Below are 27,212 nucleotides of genomic sequence, written 5' to 3' on the forward strand. Positions count from 1 at the left end.
ATAGTTACTTAGTATAAATACTTCTAATGTGTACTTTATCGATTCTCTTTACAATCCAATTTTACAAAAATAACAAAAAATGATAATTTACATTTCTCACATTGATATAAGTTTGTTGGAATTTTATATACAACTAATGTAAATTAACTTGAAAATATTTATATGTATGGAAAATGGTATTTTAATTCAATATTAAATATTTTTGAACTGCTGAAAATATTTATATATTAATAATTTTAAAGTACACCAATACTAATCTATCGCGTAAGTATAATGTTGTATAATATAGAATCAGTATTACACTACAACATTAAAATAATTAATAAATAAATTTAGTTTATTTTAATACTATGCGTTTCATATGGATTTGGGTGTTTATTATATTAATATTTTTTTGATACTATTATATATCAAATGTATACAGATTCTTTGACATCTATTTTTTTTTTAAATATTAGGTATTGTATTTTCAGTTTTCAAGAGATAAAATCATAAAATTTCTTGCTACATTTACTATTATCTTATAAGGTATTTTCTTCACAATAATCAATCAAGGATTAACATAAGTGATTCAAATAATATATGTTTTTAGGTCAAAAGATTGGGAAGCACTGCTATAATATATTGAAAAATTAAATACTTCTTTATCGATGAGCCTGTCTTGCCAATCCAACGTAGGGGCTGCCATTGTTGAGTGACTCAAAGCGAGAAGAACGACTACGAGTCCGCTCAAAATCATCCACATCCTGAAATATAAAGAAAAACAAATTATATATTTTCCAAACACGCAATCGCTTGTTTCACACACAAACGAAAACACACCTCATTGAAGAAAGTGGTGCTGAACGTTCGTGGATGAAGATCGCACTCGACTGAAGATGAGAGCCAGAAAGTCTCCCTTTTATGCTGAAACCTCCAATTTTCAGCGGCGTATTGGCAATAAAATCGGTCTCGAGAAGAATAGAAAGCGTCGATTTTATGGCAGATCGTTTCTGGCTGAACAGTGTGCGAATTTATCGCACTATAAAAATACTTTATTAATTGTATGGTATTTTGCATATTTTGTAATATTGTTGTTATAAAAATGTATTACTACTGCGGAATGCCTTACATTATGAATACAATAAAAAAGTCATTTTGAATCTGAGAAGTGAACTTAAATATATGTATAATAAAATCATATACAGTAAACCCCCCAATAACACGGTAAATTGGGAGCATGCTACTGAAGAACTAGAAAATACTCATACAATTTTTCGCAATACATTTGTACGAATCAGGTGCGTGTGGTGAGATAACCTTCCTTTGGCTCGCTCACACATAAAGTAACAGGCACCCAGATATCATGTCCCCAATTTACCGTGTTATTGGGGGTCACTAAACAACTCATTAATCATCACAATACAGCTATGAAATAAAATATATTAACTATGGTTGTTCTAAGAATGTATTATTTGCACGTTGTCCATCTAGAAATAAAGTATGCGAGCTTGAAAATATGCGCAGTCAGAAATAATGACACTGAGCAATTGACTCGTAACTTGTGAGAGGTCAATTTACTGTGATGAATATCGAATAGTAAACGACAACATATTCGTAGAGTTATGAAGAATCGAAAAATACAGTTTGAATAATAAAGACACGTTTATACATAAAATTTTTACGTTTCTAATCTAAATATTAGGACTATTTATTTTAATTAAAAAAGTTATAAATTAATACGAAGTTTCGTTTTAAATATTCCTGCTGCCGAAAAGACTCATTTAGTTGCTGTTCATGTGGCCTTTATTGTTAGCACTGGGTTGCAGCAACAACAACGGCAATTACCATAATAAATTACTTTATTCAGACTTAATACTAATCATTACTTCTATCGATTTAAAATAGAAGAGGCATTGAAAAAGTCCACAGCTGCATAATATTAACTCGAAAATATGAGTAATTCCCGGAATTTCGGCAATTACAGAGTATTTTTTATTTTATTGCGACTGCTGGTTTTATCGGATTTTAGCTGTTATAAATAATTAAAGATTTACTTAAAAGATGAGTAGGTCAATGTAAATTAACAAGTCTTTTAAAATAAAAAGGGGACAATTGGCTGTAGATACATCAACGGGGGGCGGGGAAAAAAATTCTTGCACTGTTGAAAATACACAACATATTTTTAGAGTAGAAATATTATAATTATACTAATTAGAACGAATATTCATATAGCGAAATTTTTTTATTTGAAATTGTATTTTATTCTTTTATTTAAATTAAATAAACCCAATTGTTGTTGTGAAACAAAATACGATGGTCCATCGGAAACGAACGCGTGTGAATAAATCTACAATAATATATACATATATTTCGTTTTCGGAATTTAATATTACATATTATGTAAGTTACATTTGTTTATTTTTATTTTATAATAATTATAATATTGGCAAAACAGTTATTTAAATATTTTCTCTTAAAAAATGTATATGTATGATGGATACGAGTACGGTACTGACGGGTAATAGTTTAGGCTTTCGACGCTCAAGGCAAATTGGCGCTGTAAACGGCTTCAATTATTGCATACGTATTTATACGCAACGGCTGTTCTATGTATTCTCTATTCTGTGATTTGACTGCATTTTATTTTTCTAAGATATTTAAAATTTGAATTTTGACATGTAGTAAGTAAGAAAAAAATTACGTTTAGGAAATAAATATAAATATAGTTTAGGAAATAAATAGATATTGATCTTTCAATAGTATTTTATGTTACGATTTGCGAACAACCATATAAGTAGTAGATCTATACTATTAGATATAGAGATTGTTTTATGTGTCTGTAATTGTCTTATAATTTGTAATCTGTAATGGCAAAGCAGGCGAATATTTAAAAAAAATGGAACAAAATAAGGATAATTGCATATTTTTTCTTTTCTATATTCCTATATGGCCCTGAGTCAAAGTATATATACTTATTAGTAATGTGATGTTGGTTATGAATTTTCGGTGTTTCTCGACAAGTAAAGATAATTATATGTCAGCGATTGCCATATGGGGTTTATACAGTTTTACAGACGTGAATTGTCATGTATGTCGAAGGAACAAGGAAAAGGAAGTTCGTTCATAATAATACCATGATCCTCAATAGTGAGAAAAGATGTGAATAAATATATTTTTATTATTAACAACCAATAAAAAATATTAATTAGGCAAACTATAAATTTTGCCCTCACTTCTCAGGCAAAACTGTTTCACGTGAAAAGACAAAATTTAAACACTTAAATGCATAGTATCTATCAAATAAGAAACGATGTGAGTTAAATTATTTTATGGAAATTGACTCGAATGTATAGTGCCCCATTTTAAACGATGTTTAGCGTCTAAATAAATTCATTGAGATTCAGGAAATTATTTCTTTATTCAAAAAGATTATTTTTATGCAATTCACAGCATTATCTAATTATTTTTATAATGTATGCCTATTGCAGGCGTCAATATTTGTTTAATGCACAATTCGAGCCCTGATTTACATCGTTTGCAGGTTTACATCAATTGCAGTGCATTCGACCGTAATCATTTATCTGTAGGCGTTCATCGATATCCCCTTCTTATCTATTTATAATTTGTCAAATATATGCTAAATTAAGATAAAGTATATTTAATAGTGAAAGATAAAAGTACAAGCAGTATATTAATATAGGAAGAGAAAACATTTTATATTTGATCTGCTTATGAATATTTCAATTATTCATATTTTTATTGCATTAGTTACAAAAGATAGGTTGTTCTTAACTTTGAAGCAGTAAAACTCTCATATATTGACCACTGGTATCATGAATTTTGTACAGCTGAATTTATAGATCAATAGCGTAATAGGAATAGCGTAGTCAGTAATGTCTCAGATTAGTAACTCGGAGGTTGCGGGTTCGAGTCCCGGCAGCGGCACTCGAATTTTTATTTATAAAAAATGCGCTACTATAAAAAAACTGACCCCAGTTGCAGTGACATCTATTGGTTATAAATTATATTACACATAATAATTTATAATTTTTAATATATATGTCACCGATTCCCAGACTTTCGGCCTGGTGTTTAATATTTACTTGTAGGTATTCATTATATCTGATTGACTTACTCAGTTGGTACAGATTTATCCCGTTGTAACGCATTGGGCTTAGGCCTGTCAGGTTACAACGGAAGATTTAATAAAAAATAAAAATACGATTATTTTTATTTTCATTATGTACATATGAAATATCCGTTAAGTAAGATTAAGCACCATAAATTTATAGATTTTTTTTATAATATCCAAATAATTTTTCATCACTGAACAATATAATTGTACTTATTGAAACGCGCGGTTAAAAAGACATACGATATTGTCGGGATTAAGATACAATCAAAGCTCTTAGTTTTGAGTACATAACATATGTATATCCTCTTACAGCGTAGTGAATGTTTATAGGCTCATTTACATTAAATAGAATCCAACATCACGTATAACCATAAAATCGCATGATCAAACATAATTATGTTCCCAAATTAGGCAATATTACTAAGTAAATACGCACGAATCTTGTCCTACTAGCGTTTTGCAAATATTAAGCACATCCTACTAAAGGGTTTTTATGACGCAAGTTTAATGTGTATTGGAACGTGTTATCGAGTTACGAGTCAGTAAATGCATTTACGAGAAGTTAAATATCTCATACACACGCTCTTCGCAATAACGGGGTAATACCGAACGAATTAAAGGGGGAGGTAAAGTTTAACGATTTTTAAGTGCGTTAAATTTTGTTTTACTTCATGCGATTTGCATTTTATGATATAAATCCGCCAAGAGAAGCAATATTTTGTCAACAATTTTTTTTGGACTTGAAATGTTTAATTTAACAGTAGCGATAAATGATAGCGATTAAATTTTAACGTTGGCAATAATTGAGACACGGTGTTAATTGCCATTTAATGGATACCCGTTTCGTTTGATAGATAAAAATGCGATTGCTTACGAATCGCAGTTTGTAAAAAAAGCAACTCACTAATTAAATTGTGAAACTTTAAATTAAAAAATATTATTTAATATATTTCTGAAAGATGGCTACCATATAAATTTAAGGTCATGACTATGATATATATAAAATATATTTATCAGGGAGGGCCTTGAGGTTTAAATTTGAACCAACGTTAGTGTATTTTTTAATAATTATTATAATACACATTTATTTGTGCGTGATTTGTGTAGCTAAAGTACAATATTCCTTTTATATATTTAATTCGCTTACTTATTATTCTTGAACCACTTACTTCTACTTAACTTTATGAGTAAGGAATTTGATTTTCTTATTATATTATTAATATTCTAGATGTAGCAACTAGCAGCAAAACGAGACATTTTTTAAATTTGTATGTAAATAGTTTTTAGTAATGAATGAAATTTGCTTCTGAATCTTTTGTGATATATCTAGGCTAGATTATCATTTTTTCATTTGAAAGATACACAAATAGAGCATAATAGAATTATTTTAGAGTATACAATTTATTTTGGCTAATAACGTTTAAGTAATTTATACAAAAGTTGCAGAATTGCAAATAAAAATGAGAGCTGTATATATGTACATATATAATAAAGTATAAGAAACACGAAAGTTTAATTAGGGTAGATGTATGATATTTAACTGTGGATTATGAGTGCATTACTTTTATACAGCAGGCTAGAAAATAATATATGATATAGAATTGTAGCAATTATATAAATATTTATATTTATTTCCATAAATAATTGTATAAAATAGTAAGTTCATGGTCGATTATCGTGAGCTTTATACTATTTAAATAAAATATATCGCGATATCTAATAGGTTTGTCTTAAGGTTAACAAGTTAAATTGCTAAGATCTATTTATTTTCTCCTCAAACTAAAATATTATTTAATTGTAAGTGTCAGTTTTACGTAGCTTTGAGTCAGAAATTATTTAATAGTTCTTTTGATAGTGAAGTAAATGGCGAAATTTAAAATTAAAATTTTACTAAATGGTATTTCAAACTATGAGTTTATAGTAAATTATAATTACTTTTGCGTTTCAAGCACAAAAAGCCCGTAAACAATGTGTTATTAAATAAAAAAACTATTATTATAAATGTATAAAGGGTAATGGTTAGTTAGCACGGCGCCACACTTAAATTTGACAGTTGCGAAACGTCCCACAGCTGGTCAAATCCAAACCTAACCTAAACGAATATAATAACGTTATAATAGTGGTTTTTGAGGGCGACATTGTGCAAATTAACAAGTACCGTATAGAATAAGATTTCTACTTAAATTTATTAAAATATTTTGACAGATGCATTTTTGAGCCATAACAACTTTAATGTCACGCATACGCTATGACCTATTTTTATTGTTATGTCCATTATGGCACATTTTATCTGACGTAAATATATAAAAAACGGGGATTTTTATATAATTATGCCGAATCTGAAGCGAACGCAAGACAAAATATTTCGTTGCGCAACCCAAGAACGAAATAAAAAAGTTGAATAATCTAACGTGATCGATTTAATGTCAATGGCAGCGTTTTGTTATTCGAAACCAACTTCTCTGTCTTCGGCAAAATAGGGCGACTAAAAAAATAACGATTTATTATTATTTAAGAAAATATACATAAGTATCAAACCGAGCAATATTTGGCCGACGATCGGCCGTTTTGCCACCATGAACTGTGCGGTAATAAATTCACCGGTTAGCGGTTAATTTGGTACAATATATTTTAATTTTATTAAATACAGTGCCGTCGAAAGTTCCAATATTTTTTAAATATTTTAAATTAATAAGCGTATTCAATGTTTCATTGCTTAAAACATATTGAAGTTCACATAAACGAAAGTCGTTTAGCATATAAAGATTATTACACTATCCATACACTAAAATGCGATAATCAAAATTTCAGTAAAAAAACAATATTTTTTCATTGTAAATATTTCGTAGCAATATTACTCGACCATGTCACATTTTATTTAATTTCCTAATTTCACAAAGTTCATACGTAAAATTAAGAAAATTTATGAAAACATAATCTGCGACGATTAGGGATTGCAATACCGGTAGAACCAATACCGGTAATACTGGTATTGCGGCAAAAATTGCTCTTCGATTTTACCGGTATTACAAAATAAAATATCGATATTTTTCAAATCGCTATGTATTATCACATGAAAATAATATCTCCAAGGCTTAGTACTACGAAAACGACGATGACCATAATGCGTGAAAGCAAAAGCGTAGAATAAAATTATGTTAATTGTAGAGGATTATATTAAGTGGTTTTATCGTAGAATAGCAAATAAGAATAATATTCATATAGTCCCATTTAGGTCAAGAGAATCGAAATATTGGCCCTATGCGAAAAAATCCCACTGGCCGATATTTCGGCGAACATTTTTTAAATTTCTTATATATTTGCGACGTGTCAACATAAAAGGAATACATTTGCTTTGTTTCAGGCAAATCTAACGGCACCTAGCAGTTACCAGTAATTATATTATGTAATAGAGAAATGAACGCGCCCTTTTTATGATAGGGATGGCTGGCAAACAAAAGCAGGTATTGCATACACGAAATTCTTTCTAATATTACTGTATTTTTATCTCCATTCAGACATATTTTTACCAAAATAGTCTAAGAAATATGCTTCACTAAGCATCGGTGTTAAATATTAGCAATAATTAAGTCTCAATAACTATATTTAAATATAAAACGTTTTTGATTAAAAGAGTGCACGAAATGTATGTATGTTTTTTAAGAAAAACCTTTTCATTGGAAAATAATGCAATGTTACTTTTTTCTGTTACCAACTAAAGATAGTTTGTACTAGACGATATAATTAAAATGTGTTGACGGGTGGTTTTTTAAATCAAACTTGATTTAAAAAACCACAAAAACCACAATAAATATAAAAAATATATTTTTCTCTCGGTAATACCGGTATTTAAAATACCTGCATTATTGCAATCCATGGTGATGATCGATCGAAAGTAGAATTTATATAAGAATTACTAATTCCAATCTTCCAGGCAGATTGAAAGCTTAAAAATGCTAGGGTCCGTATGAAATTAGAGCCCTGGTCTTTCAGGTATAAGTGGCCGACTTATATTACTAATCTTTTGTGATGTTCGGAAAAAGACATTGTATATATAAGTATCCATTTTTTTTATCTTTATTTTAAATTTGTTTAGAATGTAAGATTTATTAAATAATGTTTTCATTGAATTTAGTTACTCGCTATAAATTGTATTGTAGCGTTTTGTTTTTTACGGAAATTCAGCACGGTATTTAGCTTTAGAAGTTAGGAGGGCTAGCGTATCGCGAATTTTCTCTCTTTTATTTCTCTTGCCGACGTTTCGACCCCCCAATATTAAGGTCATCATTTTAGTTTTTTTGTATAATGTAATTTCGAGTTGCGCGTTAAAATATACTTTATTTTTTAAAATATGTTTTGTTTAATTGCGATGTATTATTTAAAAAAATGTATATAACCTAGTAAGGCCTTTGAATAGGGATGAAAAAAACTTTTTGTTTATGTAATTTAAAATAAAAATGACCAAAAAAGGGATGTTATGAAACCCTGAACATTTGCCGCACACGCGCACGCAACCAGTATAATCTAAATATAGATTCAAGATTTGATTATGTAAATTGCCAATGGATGAATTCATCCTTTTTTTGTCACTTTTTGCCTCGCAGATTTTATTTCTATTTGTGTATTTTAGCAACGTCGCAATAAACCAAAGCATAAAACAATGCATTCTCATTCTTTCCAATTGTAGCCACCATATATGCATTGGCGACCTTTAGAGGATATGCAAAATATTGCACACGCGAATGCAACTCGTCCTTTATCAGTTGTCGGTAACCTTTCTTCTAAGTTGGACAAATTATTCAATGGGAATTCCAATTACAAACAAGGGTTAATTATCTCATTGTTTCTTAAATAGTCCTTCAAAGCACATCTTAAATTTGTACCGGGCTTATATAATATATCATAGGACATTTTTATAGAAAACTTAATTATGAATGAACTGAAAAATATAAATCTATACCGTATCAACCGTATTTAAAAAATAATATAATTCCCTTTTACGCCACTGTTTTTTCATTTACAGCGCGATCTAAAATTGCAAAATAAATTGTCATATAAAATAAAAGCGAACATCTAATAAAATGTCGCGAGAGTCCCGAATCATTGCAGAAAATTCCCATAATTCGATAGGGCGGTGACCCCCCTTGGGGTCCATGACCATCTTATATCGTAATCTCTGGGGCTGTCACGTGCTAATTTTTTTTATACAAAAGGGTGGATCTGGCCCTGTAATAATGTTCCATGTTTATTTTTGTTTATCGACGCTCAATATTTTACGATGCAATTAGCGTGCATGGTCGGTTTTGGGCGTGTTATAGCCAGGGCGCATCGAAATGCTCAGTTCCCCTTTTAAAATGTCTGATGTCACTACAGCGTCATAAACATTGTTTTTTTATGTATTTGAGTCGACTCAAATTAAGCAATTTTTTGTGTAAAATTATGAAACTTTGTATCAACCGAGAATTAAAGTAAAGCCAACCGTTACTATTTTTCTGTTATCGCACTGTATTTTGATTTTATTTTTAAAGTTAGTAATATCCTCAAAGTTTTCTTAAAATATAGTAAAATGGTAATTTATAAGTAAGAAATATGCAGTTTATTAGAATAATGTAATAATAAAATTTTCGTTTTATATACATTAAATAAATATTTTTTTTATATGACAAGATGGACATGTTTTTTTGTTCAATTTAAGTTAATTATGGTTTATTTTAGTTAACTATATTTGTAGTCCATGTAAAGCAAAGTAAACATTAAATTTAGACATATAAAATATTATATTTTTCCAGTTCCTTGGGTTAAAATGTCATTAATCTGGGTATTGAATTAAATTATATTACCATTTGATTTTGTTAGGAGAAAAAACATATTATATTAGTTTAACAATCATTTCGTTTTATATTGAGCATTATTACAAAAATATTCCAGAAATTTTATTAGCAGTAACTTATCCAAGTTACAACCACATCCAATGCTGCTTAACTTCGGTCGTTTTCTACACTTACGAAACGCCAATGCGCAGTTTATATATTTTAGTGCACCCTACAAATAAAATATTGCCCAATCTATGCATTTATTTAATGCTCCCTTCTTATTGTTGTATTGCATAAACAATTAGTTTTATGGAACAAAGTATTTATGAACGAATAAATGCTAAATCTCTTAAATAATTCACTATTGAATAGCACCCTTTTGCTAATGGATTATTCTATGAAGTCATTTTGAATCTCGGCAAAACGACCATTTCAATTCCTAACGTTTTCCTTGTTTACGGCACTAGTCACTCCGGTATATTGAGAGAAAAACAACTACAAGTGTTGCTTAAGTATAAAAATTATAAAACTTTCATTCGGGATAGTATAAATTATTATTTTACAAATATTCGATCAATTATTCGAATATTCGATTGAGAGCCCTAATTTGGACTTTACCGCATTTGACACAGCCACCCGACACTGACATTTGCTTTATATGTATATATTTTAATTTGTATAATATTAATTTAGATTAATATGTTTTGGTACATAAAATAATTGTGCAAAAATAATGGTTTACTGGTTCAGTATTAAATATGTAGTTTATGATTCTTGAGCGGTTTTTCGTTTCGTGGAGATATTTAAAGTCCCGCTACTGGTTTAGGGGGTAATATCATGATATATATACATACACATACAATATATTTATGGGGTAATAATCAATAAAGTGCCTCGATTCCTGATAATATAAACAAATAATACCATTAATATTCCATGAAAATTTTTGAAAAACTTAATGATCAAATCATCTTAACGGCACATTTGAATATTCTCTGTTTATTGTTATTTTTAGCTATATTTATATTATTTAGTATAGTTTTAATAAAAAACATTAAATTTTTGCATCTAAAATTAATTGGTCGTAAAAATTGGTGTTAAGACTACAAATTAAAAATGACAGTTTATTACATGAGTTTGACAGCTGAAATAAAATGGACGCTGATAATGATAAATATGATTGAAGAGCTTTTGCGGGCAGACCATTTATTATCTTCTTTTATTTGAATTCATGTTTGTTTTTCTATGACGCAGCTTTATCTCTATATAATCATAATCATGTATATATGGGAAAACAGACGTTCCATTGAATGTTTCCGCTACTTCTTTATTTTCGACATATCAAATGTCATTTCGGATGCTGCCCTGTCATTATCGCAAACAAAAAATGGTTGTCAGATGCCTCGACCTTGCCCCCCTTGAAGGACACGTTCTAGTCGAGCAATTAAAATAGTTGTCGGTCCAGCAGCATTTCGGTGGTTCTTTTTCGTACATCTGGTATTTCTGGTTTATAAATAATTGATATATGGGAGCGATCTGGTTTCAAACGGTCGTCATAACCATCATAATATGTAACGATCAATTCTTTGTAAATGTAGATATACTTTTATTGTTGTGCAACTGATTGCTTTTTATTATAAGGTTTTCCTAAAATACTATAGAATTTTTTATATAACACGTAAATTCCCATATAAACATACTTAAATCTCAAAAGGAAGTTTCATAAATTATATTTTTACTATTAAACATATAAATTCACCGCATCATATCACCAAGATAAATTTATTAAGTTATAAATATCAAATAATATAGCGTGCAAAAATACATTGTTCAAAAGCTGCATCAAATTCACACAAATAATACTATAATATAAAATACTTTACAATGGTAACCGTATCAAATTCATATAAATAAAATCAAATCCACAAAAGATTGTAAATTATTGCGAGAATGAGACATAAGTCGCGCACAACAATAGCAATGTCTTGTTTGCGCCCATTTTATGTGATTATTTTCCAAAATAACCCATGGCGACATTATCGACATAAATAAAAGTTTTATTGTTTTTCTGCACGATATCGTGTTTATTAAACATTCTTCAAAGTTGAATTTAATCTTTTTGGAAGACGGACCCTTAAAAAAACATCAGCTGACCTCTTAACGAGATTTGCAAATTCATCCAACGACACATTCGACGATGTTTACTTTTATTTGAAACCTTTTAAACGCTTTCAGGAGTTGTAAACCATTTTTTGCCCGTTGTCTGCAATTAATCTTAAAACTTGTATGAATACATTTGATTTTTATTGTTTTTTTGTAAAGACCTGATCAGCGTCTTAGTTGTTAGATACGTGATCCAATTTCATGAATATATATTTATTTTTTATTGAAGTCTTTGCTTTTGCTGCCTCTTGAGTGGCTCTTCGTTGGAAGACCATTTTCAAAAACGATCGTGCTACGGCCAAAAGTAAATAATACCAGTTTTGGACGCTTTCGACCTTGAACCGTCGACGGGAGCTGACGAACTTCTTCGGCGACATCAACCCCGAGGCTCTTCTGAATCAGATCTTGTCTATTATGAATAACTCGATGACAATGGGAAATGCTTTCAATGCTTTTTTTCTCTCACCCAAACATGACTAATATGATGCCGCTTTTTGTTTTGAATGACGATGACCAAAACCGCAAATGGGAAATGGGTTAACGTTCGGGTGATCCTTATACGTCATTTTTGCCGAATAGAGGATAATTATAATATGCACACTGCAACAATATAATTAAATAAATAGCGACGGTTCGCATGTTTATTTTTTATGAGTAAGTACAAAGTTTTTATATTCACATACAACTAGTATGTATAAGTGTTTATTCTCATAGTTTTGCATCACGTAGTCTTCAAGTCTGAAGACTACGTGATGCAAAACTATAAGAATGCTATGCTTCTGAGCTGGACTTGGTCAGAAATAGAAGGCTGTTGCTTACTCGATTTTCTCAAGGGTCATCTCGGTCGGTACTCGACTTTCTTCGCGCTTAGTTCGATTTCAGATTAGCTCTCGTCTGTTCCAAGTCAGAAGCGAAGTGGTAGGAAAGTCAAATTTTGACTAGAAGTTCATAAAACAAATATATTCCTGGTATAAGTTAGTAAAATACGCTCTGTTCGCTTTCATATAAGTACTCTTTCAAAGCATTCGTTTTTACAACTTCAAAAATATACATACAAAATATAACATGAACATAAACAGAATATAAAAAAATACTTTATTATTATAATTTATTTCTTAATGCACAAAGATGTTTCTTCGAGGAAATATATTTCTACTAGTGAAAATGTATTCAGATATAATTTTATCGAAACTCAAGTGAATATATAACTTCACTGCTAACACACATTCACTCTAACATATATCACATAATTAAGATATTACACAAATCGTGTCGTTTTCTATACGTACTCGCACCAAATTTTACGGTGTCAAGGAGTTGAATTTATAATTTAACTAGAAATACGCACAAAAGGACATATGGTATGTTACACAATCAGGGCCGCCGAAAACGACGCGAGCCCTGGGAAAACAATGATTCCGGACCTCATGACAAAAATGCCATTTTATATATTTTTTAATTTCTAATAATTTCTTGAATAAATAATAATAAGTACGAGTTAACCCTTTCTATGCTACAAATAAATAATAAAATTAGCCACTATTTTACTGAAATTATATTTTATGCGAAATATTTTTATTAGGCATTAAGCATATCTATTCATAACATTTACCTGACAATTAGTCGTGTTTTCTTTGCTGTTCAGTGTTGCCATATAGTGAATTTCCAGTACAAGTCAAAAGCAATAAATAGGAGAGCGCAAAAAACAATTATCCCTCCTCAGAAATCAAAAATCCACATCACAGTCTGAACGCTCGTTATCGAAATTCGGTTTGGCAATACTTTGATCAGCCTTTTTATATTAGAAGTGCATAGTAATATCGGTAATGATAGCTATCATATTTTTAAAACGTCGAGTAGTGTGATTTATTCAGACAGTCGAGTCGCTGGAAGATGTGTTTATTTATAATAATATACTGTGCATATAATTCAGGTTTCAGTATCGGGCGGCAGTGTCAAATGCGGAAGAGATAAGGTTGATTAAAAGAGTTAAAGCATACGAAGATATTCTATAGTTCAGGCTGAGATATTAGTAATTATTTTCAACCGTTTATTTAAAAAAATAAATATTTAGTCGAAAAAATCCGAGATAGTAAACGGGTGATATTTTTTAATTTAGTGCGTCTAGCGCTTAACATAAAGAGTTGTTATATCGACCATTGCCGTAGTACTAAATAAACTAGTTCTCGTTAAACAAGCGCTCGTTAAATAAATGAAATTAACATTTTAATGCTATTTTTTTCAATTATTCATGTAAAGTGTATTTTCGTATTCGGTTTATGCTTCTTTGTCGGCCTCGTTGTCATTGCTATTTGCCTGACCGAATTAATATTCAAATCACAATTTTGAAACGCATATAATGATTTACTAGACAGACCTAAAAAAGAACGACTTTTTTTAAATCGATACTTTTGGCAAAAAGTGCTACTTCGTGCGACATTTAATCGTGGAAAAAAACGTGCAAATGACCTGTTACGGCACAGGTTGCTCGATGACAGAGAAAAAAGGACATTTGCATAAAAAATGATTGTTTGGAGTGGCATATTTGAGGTCAAAGACTTTTGATCTTCAAACATGATTCTAGCGTTAAATTATGTGAGCATGGTTTCATCTCGGACGATCATCGTCTTGCTGTTTTTTGCAATCCAATAATCTGAAACTGATCTAGGCGTATGTTAAACACGTTCGAACAATTTTATAGATCTATTTATAGTGAGCAAAAATAAAATTTAGGAATTTTTATAAAATATTTATTTATTTATTTAGATTAAATTAAGACCATCGTGACAAAACAGGTTACCCCAATGTGTCGCGATGATCAAAAAATAAATAAACAATTCAATATTTTATTACAATGCACACAAAAATATGGGGGCCGATTTAAATTTGTTATGGCCAAAACTGGTCGGCACTTGAGTAGTACTAACGTGACAATTTTCTTTCTACACGGGCAATCTTCCGGGCGTTCGGACGCATCGTCATCAAAAGAGGACGCGATCGTGATTCTCGAAGAAGTTCCGGAACACAACTAGAATTCCTCGAGGATAGTTTGATTAAAGACAGCACCCGAGAACTCAACGATTCCTATCACAAAGCTCTTAAAAGAAAGGAATTGGGTAACAAGAACCGATAATAGCCAAATAAAAGTATCTTAAGAACATTTTCGATTAAGGAGTATTTTGTTATTCGGAGGTTTCAAATTATAGATCCTGATTTAAAAACGCTGAGAACGGAAGTGTCATAAAGGATGCAAATAACTGACGGATCGTCAAAGTTGCGTTCTTCAAAATAAAGCCGAGCCTCTTGGAAGATTTATGACAGACGTCATTTATGTATAGAGAGAACCTCTACTTTTAAAAATATAATGCTTTATTTAATTAGAACCAAGTATCAATAAAACTGCGAATTAAAATTATTTTTTGTGACAGCATCAGAGGCGAATAGGAGCTAGCACTAAAAGTCGCTAGATAGAGTGCCAAGCGACGCGACGAAAATCGCGTACTCTCTAAAAATCAAGTTACTAAATTCCCCATACAAAATAGTTTATTCAGTTGCTAAAATTTGTTGATAAAATATCGCATGTGTTTTAATAAATAATTTAGATAATATCGTCTTAGTGCACGAGCTATAGCAGTGTCGCAAAATTCAAATGAATTTATTTGACAATAAATATATGTCTTCATTTAACAAGAACCAAGTATCAATAAAATAGCGAAATAAAATTAATAATTAAAATTCATTTTTGTGACAGCATCAAAGGCGAATTAGAGTCAGCCACAAAAGCAGTTAAATAGAGTGCCCAGCGACGCGACAAAAATCGCATACTCTCTCAGTCTCTTAGAAATTGGCGCACAATCAACATGACCACATATCGGAAATATTTAGATTAATTTTGATGAATGCATAACTAAATAGTTCTATAAATTCATTACACAGAACATTTTTTTAATAAATAAAACAATCATTAATGTATATATTAAGTCAAATGTTAAAAAAATGTATGGTACAAATAAATTAACTTTATAATTAAAAAAAACCTTTTTGCATTTAAAAAAATTAAAAGTGCAGTAAAAATGTTCTACTTATTTTTACATAATGTGTTTTCACCGAAAAGTGCACATGAAACATATCTTAAGACTTTCAAATTTAAAAATAATATTTTATTATTATTTTGTTTATTTTTAATAAAATAAGTACTACGATAGCAACGATAGGCTAGCCAAGTATTTTTCTTAATGTGAGTATAATCAATATTCATTTATGTTTTTCCATATTCTAAATAATAATTTAGAGTATACATTTTTATAAAAAGTTTATAAAATACTTTATAAAAGCTCAGCGCGAGCATAAACCTGTTAATTTTTCAAGCTAAGTCGACAGTGCCTTCTTAAAAATAAGTCCTTCGAGGCATTTATAAGTATATAATCGCGTCCGAGATATTTTCTAATAATATGTTTGGTCCATTCGTCTTATCGCCCCTAATGGCACGCAAAAGGTTATTGGCACCGGCACCTGCTGGTATCTAATTTGACAGCCAGGTATTAAAATGTTGAACGAATAACTCACTTTGCTGACCCCTACGAGTCGTTTTCGATATCGCCCAGGTCATTAGTTAATGGGCGGACCGATTTTTGGGATGAACCAATTACAGTCTTCTCGTAACTCATGTTTATAAATATACATTTATAATGACTCTGTATTGTTCGGGAGCTCAGATCGTATTTATAGATTTGGTTTTGTAAAATAAGTAATACTGAAAAGGTTTCGCTTTAGACGATTTATTAACAAAGCTAACCCTCACAATGGGCGTTCTTTTTTGCTTGAACTTGATTCTGGATGTTCAATGAAAAAAATACCAATGACATCTTGACATTATCCTTGACAGAAAAAATCAAAGGCCATTGCGCGAGGTCACAAAAGACAGGTCTTCACCGTTATAATGTCGATTTTTAAAGTCAAATTTATAATCTGATAGGTGTATTATTTTTTTTATTATTTTGTAAAGTTTTTATGGGACTGATTTACTTGTTTACAAGTTAAGTTCTTCGTTCAGATTTATCTCTAGAAAATGTATAATGTGTTCATATATCACTAGCACACTTCTCACGCAGTGAAATGTTTTATGTTCAGTTTTATTTGCTAAGTAAACTTGTTTGATAGCAATTTCAGAATCATTGCAACATTTTATTACTGTGATTATATAAAATCACATTGATTGTTGATAATAATTCATCAACACATTCTAACGGATATTTAAATTAATTTTAAATATTGCTTTAAAACTTCATATATAATTTTTATGATCATAATATAATTTTTGCCTTTGATTTTTAATAGACGATGATTTTTTTCTAGACTCAAATAAAGACTTGCCAGACTATCAAAAAAATATATTTTTATAATGCGTAAATTGCGCCGTAAAAAAAATTTTAGCGTCATATCGCTAGTATATATATTTTTTTCCGTTGCAATAAATTTCGTTGCTTTTATGCAATAATCAATCAATCTTTACATAAAATTCTTTAAGAACTTCTGTTCTTAAACAAAGTTAAAAGCGGTGAAAAATATGATAATCAATAAAAATGCGGCAGCGAAGTCTTTGCGTTTTTAAAGGTGCGGGTTAAATGTGTTAAAAATTAAAACATGTCATACTTTTGCTAAATTATATATTATTGCACCTTTTTCTACAATTACTCTTTACGTGGTATTTAATTTTTTTATATCTGATTCGAAAAATAATGTATTTTTTGGAGAATGTCATTTTTTATATCCATCTTTGTAAAATATTTTTTTCCATCTAAAAACTGTTGCAGGGATGTAAATAGCTGAAAGGAGCTCCAAGAAAATCCAATATTTTTTTCTATCGTCTTCTTCGTTACATGAGGGCAAGCGTTGACTTGGTGTAAATTACCCTTCTTTAATTTTTAAAGGAACGTAACTGCTATTGTCGCAGTATTATTGAATTGAAACGCATAAAGCATAATATAGCTTAACTGATATTATTTTATCTTTACTGCCATTGTTGATTTAGGGTTAACAATATCGACAAAAAATTCTCATTACTAAATAGTATCATTGATTACTGCTAACAAATACCGAGAGAATAGTGAAATTATAGTTAATTTATACAAAGTAATACATTTTTGCAAATGTAAGAAAAAAACTGTAAAGACTTATGGAACAACCTGATATGTGCTCTTTAGTCACTAAACATATTTTATTTTTGTCGAATGGAATATTATATAATCGATATATATAAATAGAAATAGTATTTAATCTTCATTAATTACTTTTAAACTAATATCAAGCTGGATGTTGGCATTTACATGGTAGATTTTTTCACTAGTGTTTTGAGTTACGTTTCACAGATTGTTAACGTGTTCTAATAATCTACATATATTCAATCAGTAACTAAAGAAATATTTAAAAAAAATTATACCTAGAAATCTTACTCGAGAACATATTTATTTTTTCAAAGAGCAAAAATTCCGATTTTAGATGATCAATATACACATATAAGTATGATATGATATTAATTTAGAAATATCATGCTTTAAAAATATTTTATAATTATATTGGTAATTTATGTTATTATAATACACTTGTATTTCCTAATTTTTACTTAAAAATAGAGAATAATATCAGTTGGGTTTAAAAGTAAAATATATTTCACATTCCAACAATTATCTACATAATTTTCGTTTGCGCAATAATCCGAGCACTATTTTTTTGTTGCGCAAAAATTTGCATGATCATTAAAAGCTTCAGTGCGCTTGAAACTCGACTCGATTAAAAATTTCAGAACTTGTAAATTTAATGACGCAGGGCAAAATTAATCACAATAACACGATAAAGTAAATGGCATATGAACAATAATTTAAAGATTATTCAAAGGCGTCAAGATAATAGACGCTTTTATTCTATTTCTATTGCTTCTTCAACTACATACAATTTAAACTTTACAGCCACATACGTATATGTAAGGCTTTTTATATTGTTATGTTGATATGTTATAATTAAATGTCAAGGTGTTAATAAATTAACATTGAAAATGCTAAAAATCTAGGTTGTCGTATTGTTTCTTTATATCGCACGAGCATCGTTATGTCCTATTTTATTATTAAGTCACTTTGTGGTCGTTTTTGGACATGGTATTAACCTTGATCTTATTGATATGTCAAAGTGATTTTTCATAAATTTTATTAGTTAGCGGTTTTATGGGCCGAGACAACTTACTTTCAGTAAGTCCGTCTCGCTATATCGGTATATATGGAGTTTGGAGTTAAGGGCGCTAGTGAATGATCTATTAGAGTTTGCATGTGGGTTAATGATGAGATCGATAAAGTATGGTGTTGTTGTGGTTGTCCGGTAGTGGACCGGACTTGTACAAGATCGGTAAATGGCAACGATCCACCTTGAACTTGAGTGGGCGCGTCTGATGGCGAATGTAGTTGGCTGCAGAGTTGCTGATAAGCTGCCACGTGCTGCAGCCGGGGATGCAACGAGGAAGTCTGCGGTGGGAACATGAGAGTGATGATAGATTGGCCAAGATCTGAGAGCAGATTTCAAATGTGTTACTTACAGAGCATCAGCATAAACATTTTTTGCGATATACACATAACTAGAAAATGGAAAGAAGGCAAGAAAATAAAACAGTTCCTTACTAATGTTTTAAGGAAATTCCAGCATCTGGTGAAGGAAACGAAAAGAGGAAAATACTGCCTTTTTAAAATTATTATAACAGTGACCAAGTGTGAACCTTTATACGTTCTTTCACAGAAGTTTGAACAGATGGGATCAATTAAATAAATAAACTCATTTGCTGAGCGAATCAATGCTTAAAGTTTCGACGAGTGCAATATATTATTTAATGGTGACATAATGTTAAGTGTATATAGCAGTTTTGGTTACAGTGATTGATGTTTATAGTGTTTATAATATTTTTTATGTTGATCTGACTCATGAGTATACCAATATGACGATTTATCTCAAGGGTTTGTTCATCAAGCGTCGTTGTTTAATTAAAGCTTATAAGTTTATTATATAATATACATACATATAATATATCTTTCTATAAGTACTTCGCGGTATTATTATGAGCTTTAGTCTTATTTAATTAAATACACTACATATTGGTAAAAAAACTGCTCTGTGTACAGTACAGTCTGGAGTGCCGACAACAAATAAAACTTCTATTGCTGCTGTAAGGATCCAATATAATTGTCAAGTTCAAAGCGACAATTGTATAAAAGCACGAGAGAAATTTTCATATTTGGAACAGTTTGTTGCGATTTTATTGATATGTATTCGTTATTGCGAAGCGACTACAATGGTTTTGCTTATAAAGATACACCCGGGAGACACATGCAGATAAGCGAGATCAGTAGCGCTACGGAAACTGGCCGAATAAGTCGCATCAATTGGCAATCAAAACCGAAAAATATCTATGCTGATGACATTGCTATAGTGGATTATCACAAAAACCCGGTTGGAGCATTTATGCATGAAACGTTTATTTATTCAAACGTCAGAAATTCACCATGACAAGAAATATTCTGCAGTATGGTTTAACAACACACAAATTCCATAGAGATAATGCAAAATATTTATGGATAAACATATGGAATAAATTCAAATTGTCTGGGAAAACTTTATTTTTAATTATATTGTGGCGACCACACACAGAAGCCTTCGTTTAAAAGTGTTTTTTTATCAAAAAATAGCCCTCGTTACGCCCAGAAAAAATCCCATAAATAACATGAGTTTTGGTCTTACTGTAAATATTCTCCGTCATTGAAAGAATATTTATTTGTTGCGAAACGATCACGGATATAATAAATCACAAGATCCACAAGATTCTCGCTACAATGCAATATGACCTTGGACAATGCCCATCAATCTAATGTCGCTTTCTAAAGCGTATACATATTTTGCCGCTCTAGAAGCGACTGCAGCGATTGGCTGGATCATCGCTGCATAATTTTAATTGGTTAACTAGATTTACAGCCTGCAACTCGCGGACAACATATGATCATGGACGCACACATCCCGCCGCCAGCTTCTCTACCACCGGTCGGAGAATATACTGCCGCTGTCACACCAATCAGAACTCTAAGAATCGTTTACTGACATCATCCTTTCACCAGCTTCTCCACCGTCTTCGTCTGTCGCAACGTATGTAAATATAATGTAATAAAACTCTAACTAGATTACACTTAAGCATCTCACTGGCTACAAAGTCACACCCCTAGGGTTATCAAACATTAAACAGCAATGTAGTGTAAAAATATCAATAAACGCATTGTGTATTGCGCATATTTTTTACACAAAGGGTAGATTTTTCTTGCACTTATGGGTGATTACAAATGATTGACGTTTCAGGATGGATGTGCTATTAGGTGTACTGTTAATATTAACAAGTATTAACACAATTTCTTAGTTTCAAGATCTATTTCAAATCGATAGGCTATTGGCTTCTCTTTTCGTTTGTTCGAAATAAAGACCTGCAAATATATTGTGCAAGTGGTTGAAATTCCCATGAAGTTATATTCTTTTTATGCTTTGTAGCAAGCTAATGGGCCCTGCATAAATACAAATAAATGGAAATAAAAGATGACACATAACAGAATATATAATTTTATTCTGTTTTTAAATCTAATGATTCTGTGAATAATGTACAATAATTTTATCTGTTATTCAATTGGAGCATTAAAGCCATGCCATTTTATTAGTTGTGTCAGAAGAGTAGCAATTTAAAAAAAGGCAAGATTAGACGATGCTATGTTAAGAATATATTATCAATATTTTATGTTTATTAATTTATAATTTATCTTCTTAACATTGTAGTAACTTGACTCTACGGAGGTTGGCAATAAACTTTGTTTTAATATTTTTTTTTTCTAATGTGACAGTGGCTTTAAATTATGACTGAGCTGTAAAACCCTTCTACTGTATATTTGTTTATGAAATTCAGTAGCTTATGTTAATTATAGTACAAAATTTAAAATTGAAGTATGTTAAAAAATATTAATTCATTTTTATATTTTATTTCATATGATGTAATAAAAACGACAGTTACTTTAAATTTTATGTGGTAAAAAATAACCATATCATTATAATAATTTATACTGTCGTATTCAATTACAAAATCAAGTACTCTGCACACCCTATCTTCGACCTGTCTAAATGAAAAGTGAAGCCAGTCAGACAAATTAGTGTACCTCCCATTCGATGCAGCAAAGGTCACACATAAAGTACTTAATAAAATTTAATTTCAATTCATGTGGCGCTCATTGGTTTAACACCACAGCAACCATCAACTGCTACTTGTAAAATGCCTAATCAAAAAGGCATTGTGTGAACCTAATCTGGATTTAACGCCAACTCATGACCAGAAAGTTTCATCCCATCGTGAATATTTCATGAACTGAGTCACGCAGAGTTATGGAAAACTTTGCGGTGGTCCCTTTTGAGGTGATTTTAGGAAAGCTTTCCTCGTTTTAATGGCTAATAAAAATTAATCTTGGTGTATTTTTATTACCACACACGTGAAGAATGCTTGCAAGATCTCGATTTTTTATAGTCTGACACATTTGACATCTGAATTTAGATGGCATAGAGGTGAATACATTTGCGAGGAATTCGATCGTGGGTATAAGTTATTCGGTCGGTATGATAAATACGAGTGTTTATCTACGAAAATAATACGATACGATATTGTTGTCGTGAGATTCTTAGAAATACAAGTGCTTATGGTCGATGTCAATAAATTTCAGAGTAGCAAGGTGCAAAAATAGTTTTGGTTATTGTTTTGTTGCAAATATGTAAAATTTGTAAGACAAAGTGAGTTAAAATTTATGCATCAAACTAATGCTATAAATAAATATATATTCGAATCGAAATACAATACTTTTTATGTAGGACTCAAAAAATAAATTTAAATTAAAAATAATATATACATATAAAAGAAAATGATTTAAGCTATTTATGATAGCCAATATTATTTTCGCATACCCATAACTGGTCCACAGGTTGAGAACCGCTGGTTTAAATAATGATATTGTTTTGAAATTAAATATATGCATTGTATATATATTTACTTATACTTTCTCTGCGTGCTAAAAAAAATAGATTATAACGTACCAAAATTTCACTTACAGGTATAAAAGGCCAGTTAAGTAGATTCAATGTCACTGCAAGTCCAAAACTGATAAATTAATAAATTAATATGTTGTAATTAATTTTACTTTTTAGTGTTTTTTTAGCGGACAACTCTGAGAAATGTCAAAAAAACAGTTCAATTTCGCGCAATATTCGAATATTTTAAATATGTCATGCATTTTTATGCATCAAGTTGAACGAACTATAAAGTGGTTTTAAACCTTTTAAAAACATTCGAAATATAAATAATAATTTATTGAATACATTAATAAAATCTATCTTGATAATAAATTATGTTTTTTTGTATTGATTTTAAATAACGTATTATTTATTTTAATAGTATCGTATTTCTGTTCCAATCTTATCCAACATTGTTTTGCAGACATTTAGGCGTTCTTGTTATTTTGATTGATCGATTTTGGATGGGTCTAAAACATAATTAGTTCGAAACAAGCGTTAATTTAATTTGTTAATGTGTTTTCTTCAAGTCGTTCGTTTAACGAGCCGATAGTGAAATGTCTTTTGAATGAATTTTGTGGGATATTTATCGCAAAGAATTCACTTATCGTTCCCAATATAACGTATACGTGAACGTAAATCTGTTTTTGACTGTTTTTGATGACAGCACACGGTCACGATCGAGACCTGTTAATTCTCGGGAATGCGTTAATCGATATTTTGACATTAAAAACGTGCATCCGAGAGAAGGGTGTTTGACCAGTCGCCGAATATTACATAACAAAGAATCGGACCAGAAAAAAATGTTGTCAATACCGTAAATTTTCCGTGTGAGAAACAGGAAAATGAGAATTAGTTCATAAGGATAACTATCGACATGGTTTAGGGCGTTAGTCATATTTTTATTTATGTTTTATATTTTATCTTCAAGCAGAAATCTTGAAAATGAGTCGTGATTAAACCCTCAAACTCGCTGGGATCAATGACCAAATAATTAATCCAGTTGTTTATATGATTTATAAAATTTACTCAAAAAAAGTTTTAGCGTTCATTTTAGATTTATTATATACCGACGTATTACATTATGCAAATATTGCAGATATGCTACAAGTTTAATTGATTCTCGGTATGGGTTCTAAAATATTCCCACAAATCGTAGAATGCATCATATAAATCTTTAACGAACGATTTGAATAACTTTTAGTCTTCGTTTTATATGTAAAGAAATGCGTTATTAACTACTCATAAGCGCATATGTCAATCGCTGTTCCGTTATCTCGACAGATCGGTAGTCGCTTGTGGTATGCCGTTGAAATTGGAATGTATTTGATTAAAAAATATTATTTTAGGTCATTCTTTTAATGTTAGTACAGGTAAATCATGTCTTCAATCAACTTTTGACATTGAAGTATCATTATAAATAATTGGAAAATTAGTAACGGCGCATTTAAAAATATCCAGAATAAAATAATTTTGTTACATTAATTGTTTTCCATAAATAAACCATATTTCTGAATTGAAATTAAGTACCATTTTATTTTTCCAAATTGATAATCAGTACCTGTATTTATTTATAAATTAATAAATAAATTATAGAATGATCAATCAGAGATGTAAAGCAATGACTAACACTTCGGTTAGAATCTTACACGAACCATAATGTTTTTAAAATTTTATCCTATCTGATTGATCAGAATTAGAGATTATTATATAATCATATTTCTGATAGATCATCACATATTGGGTTTTCCTAGCGAATTAGAATCAACCCCAAAAACCGCTAGATAGAGTGCCAAGCGACGCGACACTGATCGCGTACTCTCTCAGTCTCTTATTAAATAAATAAATAATATTCACGCTATATTAATACATAAAAAGTTAAACTAAAGGTTAATCATTTGACTAGTGAGTTGATTTTACTATTTTTCCGTAACAATTTATTTATTTAAATTTTTTATTGCATTTATAGTAAATTATAAAAAAAAAATCACTGATTCTCAACGTTTTATTGCTTTGATTAGTTTTACTATTTTTTATATTAGTATGTTTTATTAATTTATTTTATTATTTTTTTATTACTAAATTTTGTTAATTTATTTTACATATTTATTATATATTATTTTGCTTCAATGGATTTTTTATGTTAATACAGAGGCTCTTAAGGTTTTTTTATAAAATTAATTTATTGGTATTATTTACACTAAATTACATTTAAAAATTTAATATATAAATATAATGATTTTATTTAATATTTCTTCAGTTATAATTGTAAATATAATCTTGGGTACCTCAAAACAGTGAAAGTTCGACTAACGTACATGTACGGCGATACTCCGCAAAGGGTTAATTTGTATTTTATGTACTTTTCGTTTTTAATATTTAGAAATATTAGAAACGAAAAGTACATAAAAGAAATACAAATTAACCATTAGTTTAATTTGTACACAACTTTTTTTGTACATTTAATTTTAACTTTATAAATTTTTAACTTTTTTTAAACTATTTATTAACTTTTTTTAAAAAAAAAATTTGTACATTTATTATAACATTTTTTTTATACATAAAATTAATCGCTAGCTTAACTTTTTTTTACATTTATTTATAAAATGCAACAATATTATTCTAATATTTTAAGTTGTATTATTAATAATTCATTTTGAATTACATATTAGAAATAAATTCTTTTTTATATAATAAATTCATAATATTTCTATCAAAAAAATATGATAAAAAAATAATAATTCATAACAATTTTCATTACGTAAGTTATAAAGAAAAATCAAATTAATTTGTATTGTTTTAACATATCTTTCGTTGATTTTTTTGTATGATTATATACTTTCAAAAATAATCATTGTGGTAAATACATAGCTATTTATATTACATATGCATAAAATTCGACAATATATAAAGATGTCATTCATTTACATTTGAATTATTCTAAAATATAAACATAAATCACTAGATTATCTCAGATTGTGTCACTGTTTATACGGGAAATTTTGAATAAACAGACAAATCTTATCTTTTTGTAACGGAAAACATTAACAAGTTCAAGGTCAAAGAAACTTCGAACTAAGATAAGCGATAATTGTAAATAAAAATATAGTTAAAAAAGTTTATATATACATAATTATACTATAAACTAACAATTTATTATCATATAAAAATTATAGCAATATCATAAAAATCTGATTAATTATATGATTCTACTTCAAGTTTTTTTACTTTTAAAGCAATAAAAATTATATCAGTGATATTAAGAAGCATATAGTGTTAGTTTTGCTCAGTGTTTTTTTTTAAATTTCAATTTAAACAACATAAATCAGATTTAAAACTATTATTTTCGTGTATATTTTAAATACCGGATTTCATCCTTAGTATTCCGCTCACTCAGTGCTAAAAAAGCATCAATGTGACATTTACAATTTACATCTAAATGCACAATTTATGTTAGTGAAAAAAAAACCATGAATTGCGTCCAATGAATAAGAATCATTGTTTATGAACACATTGCTATAAGTGTCTAATTTGTTTTCCAGATCAGATATGTGTCCATCCCGATGGGTTCAAAGAGCTTGGGTTGTCCGATTATCATACAAGAATTTCGGGTTGTGGACTGTTCGGCTACACCATAGTTTGGCAACGGGCGACCCGTTATCGCCTATAAAAGAGGACTTGCTAACAGTTTCACGGGCAGAAACCCTCGCGAAGTCTTGAGACGGGGACGCTCGCCACAAACGTTCGTAGTTTTTACATTTTTACACTCTTGATACACATATCTCATTAGCAAGACAATACGCGCAAGCAGTGGTCGTTAATAGTGCGCTGGAAACTGGAAAAAGTGTGTATCAGTGTTTGATTATTAACTTTTTGGGTTATGATTTTATTTTAAATATTACCTGCAATATTAATTTAAATTTTATAATTGGATATACTAGAATAATATTTAACGTATTTAATAATATTTATTTTATGGCAATAGCTTTGATTTTGAGTGA

The 27,212-nt window shown here is 29.7% G+C and overlaps 2 protein-coding genes across 9 annotated transcripts in view; one reads left to right on the top strand and one right to left on the bottom strand.

The window, feature by feature from the left end:
• Positions 1-27,212, bottom strand: part of Pdf (Pigment-dispersing factor) — a 36,363-nt gene that overhangs the window by 997 nt on the left and 8,154 nt on the right. Inside the window, exons 2-3 of the mRNA XM_088183055.1 lie at positions 823-1,021; positions 641-746 (exon numbers count right to left, since the gene is read on the bottom strand). Of these exons, the coding sequence (XP_088039181.1) occupies positions 641-746; positions 823-827 (111 nt within the window). The 5' untranslated portion in view covers positions 828-1,021. The remainder of the gene's footprint in view (positions 1-640; positions 747-822; positions 1,022-27,212) is intronic.
• Cht10 (Chitinase 10) overlaps positions 26,906-27,212 on the top strand; it is a 30,305-nt gene continuing 29,998 nt past the window's right edge. For 4 of the 8 annotated variants that reach the window (XM_088183044.1, XM_088183040.1, XM_088183047.1 and 1 more), the window contains exon 1: positions 26,906-27,055. The gene's annotated coding sequence lies outside the window, so the exon portion shown is untranslated. The remainder of the gene's footprint in view (positions 27,056-27,212) is intronic. The other 4 variants (XM_088183043.1, XM_088183045.1, XM_088183046.1 and 1 more) reach the window with 1 other exon arrangement.

The sequence above is a fragment of the Plectrocnemia conspersa genome, unplaced genomic scaffold (assembly GCF_051122295.1).
Source record: "Plectrocnemia conspersa isolate PC_06_02 unplaced genomic scaffold, ASM5112229v1 ptg000003l, whole genome shotgun sequence".
NCBI lineage: Eukaryota > Metazoa > Arthropoda > Insecta > Trichoptera > Polycentropodidae > Plectrocnemia > Plectrocnemia conspersa.